Source organism: Cyprinus carpio, chromosome A7 (genome assembly GCF_018340385.1).
Source record: "Cyprinus carpio isolate SPL01 chromosome A7, ASM1834038v1, whole genome shotgun sequence".
NCBI classification, from domain to species: Eukaryota; Metazoa; Chordata; class Actinopteri; order Cypriniformes; family Cyprinidae; genus Cyprinus; species Cyprinus carpio.
Window position 1 is genome coordinate 13000116 of NC_056578.1, and position 11501 is coordinate 13011616.

An 11501-nucleotide genomic window follows, 5' to 3' on the forward strand; every position below is an offset into this window, starting at 1 on the left:
TGATAATAAGTGACACAGAATTCTGTTTTAAGGATGTTTTTATTTTCAACGTCGCAGCAGGAACAACATACTAAATATGACAGTGATAATCTCAGGTAATGATTATGTGCTTTATTCAATGTTAAACGTGTCTAATGTGAGTTTGAATATTATTTTGCTTGATCTTTATAGCCATAATGAAAGCAACAATAGATATTTTACTTCAGATCTTGAAAATAAATTAGGCTAAAGCAAACTTACATTACAAATGTAAACTCACTGCGAACCAGCATCCATAACAAAGATGGTATCACTCACTCACTCACTCACTCACTCACTCACTCATAACTGTTCATTCCATTCATATTTGAATCATTTATTTTCAGTGTCCACTTTTCTTTACTTCACACTTACCATGTTTTTGCTGTCACATTGTATATCTACAATGGACGCAAGAAAGCATTGCAAATCATTTGAACTTTGTGTCAGCGCATCATAAATAGAACAAGCCAGCAGTTTTCTGTCTGGGACTTGTCGCACCGCACATCCAGTGTAGACAGCATCACTGATTATAATAAGTCCTATGGGTTTTTTTTGCGTCGCGCCGTGCTGCTCGCGTCTGGTGTAGACACAATGTAAGTTAATGTCGCTTTCTGATGCTGCGTTTGAATTTTCATGCCACATTTTTTGAAATTAGCATGGGCCAAAAAATTTTCTCTTGGCCCGCGGCCCCCTATTGAGGAACCCTGGTCTACCTCCTGTTCCCTATGTTGGATTTAACTGCTTTGTTGGATTATTAAAGTCTTGAATTTATCCACAGCTCCATGTTCCTTCTGGCAACGTATCGTGACACTTAGACCTTTCCAATGATATATAGTTTGTCATGATTAGTATTTATTTGTAATATAGTGAAGTAAATCATCCCACTGAGGGGACGGGTGACAGTTAAGAGGTCAGTGCATTGTATGATCTCATGAATAATTCTAACCACATCAAATACATTGATGCTCATCTATTCCATGTTACACTTTACAGAAATACAGAAAGTTAAACATAACATATAATGCAGCACACATCCAAAAAACCTTTATATATTATTATGCATTTTAACTTGGATTAAAATTATTTATGAAAAAGCATTACAACATGCATTATGAATACCCATATAATTTATTATATGTCTTAAGGCTTTGAGTAAAGTGTTACCAAATTTTCTCACAAAGATGTTTATATACTGAGAAGGTCAACTAAATAAAATATTCCTATATAGAAATCAGAGAGGTGAAAAACATCATTTTAAAACATATTAACATATTAACTGCATTAAAATGCTTTAAAAAGATGAATGATTGCTTGATTGAACAATTCAAATTTTCTTTAAACTGTGTTTTCTGTGTAACAGTATTACAACAAAGCAGGCTATTATGAGGCTTTTATAAGATGTCTAACTTTTTTGCGAATACCAGGAAAGTTTAGACCATAAACAATAGGGTTTACAAAGGGTGGTATAACAATAAATTCCAGTGAAAGGATAACATCCAGCTCTAAAGGAATTTCCCCATTCACAAACCGACTCAAAGTAAGCTCGCAAAATATAGCAACTGAGAAATTTAAAAGGATCGCTATGTGTGGAATGCAAGTTTGATATGCTTTGCTCCTAAAGTCTTGTGAGCTTTTTTGACAAATTATAAGTATTTTGACATAGGAATATAATATAAAAATCAAAGGAATAAAAATAGTTGCAATTGTTACAATAAGGCCATAAATATTATTAATATTATGGTTCACACAAGACAGTTTGACAATTTCATAGTTGTGGCAGTATACCTTAAACAATTTGTTACCACACATTTTCAGCCTGGATGTCAAAAGACCAGCAAAACCAACACAAATAATTGGATAAAGCCATGCCATAACTATTAAAAGAGTTAGAAAGCGTGTGGTAATTATGTTGTTGTAATGCAAAGGTTTACTAATTGCGACAAGCCTATCAAATGCCATTAGCATTAAGATTGTAAGCTCATAAGCTGCATAAGAGTAAATGACAACACTCTGTATGATGCAAGCTTCAAAGGAGATTCTATGTGTATCATACAGCAGGTCTGTCAGTAACCTTGGGAAAAAGCCAGCTGTACCATATACAGAGTTGATGGATAAACATGAAATCAAAATGTACATGGGTTGGTGCAATGTCCTTTCCAGAAATACAGCAAGAATAATAAGGACATTAAAGTATATGACAACACAGTAAAAAATAAACCCCAAACTGAAAAAAGCATATTTTATGCACCCAAGATTTTCAAACAACATGAGGAAAAAATATGTTCCATTTCCCATTTTCCTAACTCAATGGATATTTTCATTGACCTGAGGAAGAGAGAAAACAATACAATTCATATAATTTTGACACCAAAAAACAAAACATGTTCATCACCTTGGAATATAGGAAGCCCTATGTTTGTAGATGTCCTTTAATGTAAAGTCTTCAATTAGATTAGCAATTTAATAATTAAATGACTGGCTAGCACAGAAATAATTCAACAGTCTCAGAAACACACTTTACAAACATTTGAAACATTATAAAAATACCTTCTGATATATACTCTAACATGACCATCATGGCATCTTCATGAGAATTGCAGGTAATGAGTTCTGTTTGTGTTCTGTCACCAGTACATGTGGGGGTTTTATAGTATCTAACATGTCTAAGGAGGCCTGCTGTTGCGTATACACTGTGATTCTATCATGATTCCTTTTTGAAAAAAAGTAAAACATCTTAAAATCAAATTATGGCAGAGATGTGTAACAATTTTAATCAATTAAACACCTTGACACAAGTGTTTTTAAGATTTTTTTATTTTATTTTATTTTTGCTGTGGGTGAATTGAAAAGCTTTAATGGCAACTCATGTCTAACCATAATGCATCTGTATTTTTACATATTTTTGTCCTATATATATTGCTATGGTTATTTACTTATTTACTTAATTACATATTGTAGTTGTGAAAATAAGTCTCTGGGGGAGTAAATCCAGAAGCTTTCTAGTGTGTATGTGACTGCTGATCCTCTTAGCAGCATGAAAAATAAACAATTCTATTCAAATTCTAAATGTATTATATATTCCTTTATCATCACTAAAAAGCTGTCACTCATCTTACCAGGTTTACAAGCACATGAACATACAGTGGAGGTACAACGACTGTGGTGACGGGACGCACGTCTCCGCTCCCTCCTTCAGGGAACAAGGGTTACATACTTAACCGAGATGTTCCCTTTCAGTCGGTCACATTTGATGTATGTCGGAACTGACCAACGAATTGGGGATATCTACCAACATGCCACTGTCGCTGGCCCTTCCAGTGCTCTGCTTGAGAGTCCTGGACCACCCCCAACTGTTGGAGCAGGAGTCAGAGCTCTAAGCAAAGAAGGTCAGTCACTGCTGTTCCGCAAGACCCACTCAGTGTGACTATTTGAATAAATGCAACAATTACACACATTGAAGGGAAGCGGATGCTGCGGAGGCCACATCCTGCCTGTAGGAAGTAAAATGTGGCAGTTACACATATAGACTAGCCAATTAGGGTAATACAACATATGGAAGTCTCTGGGGTGGTTCCAACCTAGTTCTAGGGGGAAAGAACACCAGCAGAGACGACAGAGTGGGAACTCACAGGGTTAGCCATTTCTGCGGAACTCTACTGGAGCAATAGATGCACGTATCTGGCCCAGCTGGCGGGAGTGGCATTGCAAGCCGACACTAGAATGGGTCCTTTGTGCTACTGGCCACTGGGGGCGAAGCTCTACATGAAGACTATAGAATCTGTCTAATGTGTTAGGTGTCACCCAGCCCACAGCTCTACAAATATCTGTCAGCGAGCCGCCTTGAGCCAGAGCCCAGGAGGAAGCAACACTTCTAGCTGAGTGTGCTTGCAACCCGAACGGGCAAGGCACATCTTGGGATTGGTAAGCCAAGACAATAGCATCCACTAGCCAGTGGGCTAACCTCTGTTTGGAGACAACCTTTCTCTTCTGCTGGCCTCTGTAACAGACAAAGAGCTGGTCTGAGGTTCTGAAGCTGTGTGTTCTTTCCACATACAGCTGCAGAGCTTGGATGGGACAGAGAAAAGCTAGGGTTCCTCCGAGGGCAGTGCTTGCAGGCTCACTACCTAGTCCCTGAAGGGAGTGGTAGGAACCTTGGGCACATATCCAGGCCAGGGTCTCAGGACAACATGAGAGTTGGCACGATTCATTGACCGAAAATGCCTGCAGGTCCCCTACCTTCTTGATGGAAGACAACGCAGTCAGGAGAACTGTCTTTAGTGACAGACTTTTCAACTCAGCTGACTGCAAAGGTTCAAAGAGAGGTCTCTGCAGTGCCATGAGTCAAGTCAAGTCAAGTCACCTTTATTTATATAGCTCAAAAAACAAAACAGAACTTTACAAATAATCAAAACAAAATTAATTAGGAAAACAGTGTGTCAATAATGCAAAATGACAGTTAAAGCAGTTCATCATTGAATTCAGTGATGTCATCATTCAGCTCAGTTCAGTTTAAATAGTATCCGTGCAATCATTTGCAATCAAGTCAACGATATCGCTGTAAATGAAGTGTCCCCAACTAAGCAAGCCATAGGCGACAGCGGCAACGAACCAAAACTCTATCAGTGACAGAATGGAGAAAAAACCTTGGGAGAAACCAGGCTCAGTCGGGGGGCCAGTTCTCTTCTGGCCAGACGAAACCAGCAGTTCAATCCAGGCTGCAGCAAAGTCAGATTGTGCAAAAGAATCATGAGCACCAGAGACAGGTCCCAAGAGGGTGCCAAAGTAGGACGAGGAGGGTTCAACCTCCTCAACCCTCAAAGGAACCTGACGACAAGGTCATGCTTACCAAGAGACTTACCATAAACTGCATTGTGATGTGTGGCAATAGCAGCAACATACACTTTCGGGGTGGAGGGAGACAGCCTTCACTCCAACCTCTCTTGCATGAAGGAAAGCACGACTCTGACCGGATATCTTCAGGGGTCTTCCCGGTGGGAAGAATACCAATCAATGAACAGGTTCCACTTCAAAGCATAGAGGCTCCTCGTAGAGGGGGCTCTAGTGGAAGTGATTGTGGTAAGTCACCTAGAACCTCCGTGTCCCTTCCAGGGACCAGACATGAAGTTTCCAGAGGTTTGGACCTGGGTGCCATAGGGTGCTCTGTCTCTGAGAAAGGAGTGGGGAATGGGCCAAGGAGGAATGGGGCAAGGAGGGGCTTTCGTGAGTAGGATAAGTTCCGAGAACCAAGTCCGGTTGGGCCAATATGGCACAACTAGCAGGACCTGCTCCTCATCCTCCCTGACTTTGCACAGTGTCTGTGCGAGAAGTCTCACTGACATAAAATCAAAATTTCAAAAGGCCCTGCGGCCAACTGTGCACCAGCGCATCCATGCTGAGGGTGCCCTCGGTCAGGGAATAAAACAGCTGGCAATGGGTCGAGTCTGGAGAGGCAAACAGGTCTACCTGTGTGGCTCTGAAGAGGTCCCAAATCAGCAGGACCACCTGGGGATGGAGCCGCCACTATCCTGGAAGGGCAGGCTGTCGTGAGAGCTTGTTGGCTGCACGATTGAGCACACCAGGGAGTTTGACTCGGTGGGGTTTCCTCACTGTAATTCTCAGGTCACCTAGGTTATTAACCTGTTAGCCAACACCCCCCATTATGGGACTCACAGCTGAAAGTGCCCTACCTAACTTAAAATTGTAACAGTTCCTTACTTCAGTGTGTTACACACATAATTTTGGTGTCTTTGGAAAGAAGACCATTTGGGCTGTACTTTTTTTTTCCCAGCAGAGTAGATAATGCTCAAAAATATTAAAAGTTATAGACACTGAAGTGCCTTGAACATTTTTTTACCACACTGAATTTTTTTTTTTTTTTTATATAAAAATACATTAAGTCAGTCCTGGAGCAATCTAGAAAAGTAATGGGTTGAAAGTCAAATGTTTCATGAGTTTCTATTTTAAATCTGAAGGAGGTTTATGGAAATTCTAAATTTTGTTAATTTTGTATTGATTGCATTCATCTCATTTAAGTATCTTTTTAAACATACAATGATCAAGGTAATATATAGTCCATAGGGACATTGAGTTATTTCATGTAACTTGTGCACGTAACTGCTTTAGGTTGAAAAACAACATTTAAGAGGAAATTGTGTACCAGGGATGGGCAGTTTTGAGAGTAACCAGACATCTACCATGTAATGTGCATGAGATGTGCATGTGTTATGGGGTGACGTGCACTGAGCAACATGATTGGCTCAAAGGTCCTAATCTGTCCTTCAATGTATCTTTTTACATACTATAAAAAGTGGTCTGTGAGTCTATGTGTTATCTCTTTGCCAGATCATTTTCTGCAGAGAATTAAAGCAATACAAAGACAAAACTCTGTTTGGTTTTTCATTCTCAGTCTCTACAAATTGTTATTGAATTAGAATTTCCACGACAGGAGATACCATGAAAAATGAGATTCCGGCAAAAAAATTTCTGAGACTATGTCTAGAGCCCCCCACCCCCCAAATATTAAAAAAAAAATATTTACCAACTGTATTGAAATCTTCTACACACTGTTTTAGTCATTAAACATACCACTACATATTTTTTTTTAAATTATAAAACAATAGACATAAACTTAGACATCATATAAGTGATTTGTTTGAGCACTAGAAAAATACAATAAGAAAAATTTGAGTAAGAAAAATAAAAAATATTTAACTATGTATGCCAATTACAGTACATCCTGAGATTACTAGAAATGCAGCATTTAAAATGAATTACAATGAAAATACGAGCTGATGTGCTGATGGCCAGTTATAGAGATGGTAATATAAATGCGCCATAAAGTCAATAAATCACACTCTATTCATATAGATGGCGTTCACATTGATAGCCGTGATTACACAGTAATAGCGAGCTGATTTGCACTCAAACAGATGGTAATCATGCAGATATAGGCACATTCAACATAAAACACACTCACACATATATAAAAAATGTTACAAAATAAAAAAAATAAAGAAAAAGGCGATCACTAAGTTCTGCCTCCATCAGACGACAGGTGCGTCAGCGCGCATCACGAGCCGTCATTAGAGCACACCAGAATTAAAATAAACAATCTTCCGCCTATCTTTCACTTTTTTTTTTTGGTGGATCATCTCAATCTGTTTGTGACACTGTACACTACAAAACCATGCCAGTTTTTTACTACCAAGACGCAGTTTCTGAGCGTGAGTTACTCCATAACGGACACAAACAATACTGTCCCTGAAGAACTGAAACGTAAACAAAGGAATTATAATCCATATTACAACGTTATTGCTTCGTTGGACTAAACGTGCTCTATGAGATGTCATTCAGTGGACCCTTACCTTTCTAACTAAACCGGGATTTACAGCTGTGGATGTGTTTATAACTCGTTATTACAACGAATCTGGTATGTACTGCGTTTTTATTCTTCATGTTTTGATGTGTACTGCTTACACAAATTTAGCAAATACATCCTTTATAAGCTTTCCATTGAAAAACAGCGATCTGTCATTGATGCTTGAGGCTTAGATCTTTATAATGATATATAGTTTGTCAAGATTAAATTTGTCCCGTTTCATTTAATCTATTCGTAAATATTGACAAGTGCAAACAAGGGGAGTTCAGGACACCGGCGTCGGGGTGCAGGTTAACAGGTTAAACGAAGTAGGCTCCTTCAAAGCTGGCCCATAAGAAGAACTAAATCGGGGAAAATATAAAGGGGCTCCAGTGTTACGGTTCATGAAACGGCTGTCTCACACTGAGGTGTCTGTGTGAGTGTAATTGTGTGGGTGTGGTTACTCATTGTGTTGATTAGTGTCACCAGCTGTCGTTGATTTCACCTCCCTTTATATGTCAGTAAATTCCCTCTCATGTTGTCAGATCGTTGTGGTTGTTCCCTGGTGTGCGTCCTGTTCTTGTGTCTCGTCGAGCCCCGTTCTCCGTTGGATTTCGTCAGTTCTTCGTGTCGTTTGGATTTCGTCAGTTCCTTGTGTCGTCTAGATGTTCCACGGTTCCTGGGGTTCTCTTCACGCTCTTCACCGCACCACCACCGGATCGCCATCTCGTCCCTGCTTGACCACCACCACCTGAGTGTTTGTCCCCGGCCCGTGTCTGTACTCTGACCATCATTATAATTAAACTGGTTTACTTGCATCCTCTCATTATTCATCACAGAACGATCTGACCAAACATGGATGCAGCAAGCACTTCTCAACTCCAGGATTTCATTGCTCACAGTATCTCACGTATGGACCAGCAGGAAGAGAACATCTCAGGCACAGGTCGAGCGGTACAAGCACTCGTGAAGCAGGTGTCCGAGCTCACCCAACAGGTACAGCTTCTACGGACTCCCACTGCACTCCCCACGCCGCCCGTTCCCCCACCACCAACGCCGGCAGCAGCGGTAGGACCAGAGCCACGCCTACCCACACCAGAAGGATATTCCGGTGAGCCTGAATTTTGTAGAGCATTCCTCACGAGATGTTCCATGCATTTTGCTTTACAACCACGTACTTTTCAGAGCGAACAGACCAAGGTAGCGTTTGTGCTCACCCTGCTGTCAGGAAGAGCAGCGCTTTGGGGAACGGCGGTGTGTGAGAACAGACACAACTGCTGCACCTCGTTCCAGGCACTCTCCGAAGAAATGAGTTTACGATCGGGGAGTGGCGGGTAAGGAGGCGGCCAGATTACTCGCCGAACTGCGACAGGGAGAAGGCTCGGTGGCGGACTTCTCCATTCGGTTCCGCACCCTGGCCGCAGAGTGCCGTTGGAACGAGGAAGCACAGTGGGATATGTTCCTGCATGGGCTGGCTGACCACGTTTATAAGGAGATATACGCCATGGATTTACCAGAGACACTGAACGGACTGATAGAACTGGCCCTGAGAGTGGACGCGCGTCTTAATCGCGTAACCCGGCTGACGCGTCCCAGCCGTCAACAGCCCAGCCCAGAGAACCACCAGGCCGATGGTGCGAGCGTGGTCAGCCCCGCATTCGATCATGAGCCCATGCAGGTGGGGAGAGCTCGGCTTTCCCGGGAGGAGAGAGAGAGAGAGGCGAAGATCCCAGGGACTTTGCCTATACTGCGGCCGGGCGGGCCACTTCATCCACTCCTGTCCGGTAAAAGAGCAGGCCCGGTAGTAAGTATGAGGCTACTATCGGGTGGGATCTCCGCCGAGAAACCCTCATCACCATCATTGACCCTCCTCCCGGTAAGACTGAGATGGCAGACGTCGACGCACTGCACCAATGCACTACTGGATTCAGGAGCGGAGGGTAATTTCATGGATTTTAAGTTGGCTGTTCAACTACAGATCTCCATCACTCCCCTCTCGCACCAGATTACCGTCAACGCACTCAATGGACAAGAACTTCCCCGGATCACTCATTCCACCGAGAGTATCACCCTCATCACTTCTGGCAATCACACCGAAACCCTCTCATTTCTCCTCATGGACTCACCACTTGCACCAGTGGTTTTGGGACACCCGTGGCTCTTTGAACACAACCCCCGGGTCGACTGGTGCACTAACACAATTTCCACATGGAGTAACCACTGTCATGAATCTTGTTTAGTGTCTGCCTGTCCTTCTGTGTCTGGTTCTGTGTTTCAGAGTAAGGCAGCGGATTTGTCTAACGTGCCCGCGGAGTACCTCGACCTGAAGGAAGTGTTCAGTAAGTCCAGTGCTGCTTCTCTCCCTCCGCATCGTTCCTATGACTGTGCTATAGATCTACTGCCAGGTAAGACTCCGCCTAAAGGCAAGCTTTACTCTCTTTCTGTTCCTGAGAGGGAGGCCATGGAGAAATATATTTCTGATTCTCTGGCCTCTGGGTTCATCCAGCCTTCCTCTTCTCCTGCGGGGGCGGGGTTCTTTTTCGTTGGAAAGAAGGATGGTTCTCTGCGGCCTTGCATTGACTACCGAGAGCTGAACAATATCACGGTAAAGAATTCTTATCCTTTGCTGTTGATACGAACAGGGATGGAGGGAAAACAGAAAACAACAATTAAAACGAAACTGGACTTACGCAATGCATATCATTTGGTTCGCATCAGGAAGGGGGATGAATGGAAAACCGCTTTTAATACCCCCAGGGGGCACTTTGAATATTTGGTTATGCCCTTCGGGCTTTCCAATAGCCCAGCGGTTTTCCAGGCACTTGTGAATGACGTGTTGAGAGACATGGTAGATCAATTCATATATGTTTACCTGGATGACACATTGATTTTCTCTTCGTCTCTCCAGGAACATGTTCAACACGTCAGGCGAGTGCTCCAGAGACTCTTAGAGAATGGGCTTTTTGTCAAGGCGGAGAAATGCTCGTTTCATGCACAGTCTGTTCCCTTCCTAGGGTACATCATCTCTTCTAAGGGGGTGTGCATGGACCCTGACAAGGTTAAGGCTGTGGTAGATTGGCCAAGTCCAGATTCCCGTAAGGCCCTACAGCGGTTTCTGGGGTTCGCCAATTTTTACCGGCGTTTCATTCGCAACTTCAGCCAACTAGTCGCACCTCTGACTGCCTTGACCTCCCCCCGAAGGACGTTCAGGTGGTCGAACACTGCCGAGGCAGTGTTCACCAACCTCAAGAGTTGCTTCGTTTCGGCTCCCATTCTCGTCACCCCTGATCCCACACGTCAGTTCGTGGTGGAGGTCGACGCGTCAGAGGTGGGAGTAGGAGCAGTGCTTTCACAACGCGCTTCCTCAGACGATAAGATGCATCCCTGCGCGTTCTTTCCTCATCGATTATCGCCTGCCGAACGTAATTATGACATTGGTAACAAAGAGTTGTTGGCAGTTAAGTTAGCGTTGGAGGAGTGGCGTCATTGGTTAGAAGGGTCTGGGGTACCTTTTATCGTTTGGACCGACCATAAGAATCTTGAATACATCAGATCAGCTAAAAGACTCAACTCCAGGCAGGCTCGGTGGGCTCTTTTTTTCGGACATTTTGAATTTTGCTCTCTCGTACCGCCCCGGGTCTAAGAACATCAAACCCGACTCTTTATCTCGTATTTTTGATCCATCCGAACGCCCGGTCACTCCCGAGTGTATTTTACCTGAGAAAGTTGTCATCTCCACTCTGGTATGGGAGATTGAATCGAAGGTTAAGACAGCCTTAGAAGGGGTAACACCTCCGCCTGGTTGCCCACCGAGTCATTTGTTTGTGCCAGAGGGGTTACGGTCCGACGTTATTCGATGGGGTCATTGTTCCAACGTGGCTTGTCATCCAGGAGTGACTCGCACTGGTTTTTCTAGTTAAGCAACGATTCTGGTGGCCACTTATGGCTCGCGACATTCACGATTTTGTTTTGGCTTGTTCAGTCTGTGCCACTGGTAAGACATCTAACTGACCCCTAGACGGGTTACTTCGACCGCTGCCTGTCCCTTCGAGACCCTGGTCCCATATCGCTCTAGATTTTGTCACCGCCCTCCCGCCCTCTAAATGGCATGACGGTTGTTTTA

The 11501-nt window shown here is 43.1% G+C and overlaps 1 protein-coding gene across 1 annotated transcript; it reads right to left on the reverse strand.

The window, feature by feature from the left end:
- Positions 1–1401: 1401 nt before the first annotated feature.
- Positions 1402–2316, reverse strand: LOC109068021 (olfactory receptor 52K1-like). The gene has a single exon (XM_042761357.1). It carries the CDS (start codon positions 2314–2316, stop codon positions 1402–1404), a length of 915 nt encoding a protein of 304 aa, XP_042617291.1.
- Between the last annotated feature and the right edge of the window lie 9185 nt (positions 2317–11501).

Excerpts from the sequence above, each read along its gene's own strand:
- LOC109068021 (XM_042761357.1), bottom strand. The coding sequence starts at position 2,316 with ATGGGAAATGGAACATATTTTTTCCTCATGTTGTTTGAAAATCTTGGG.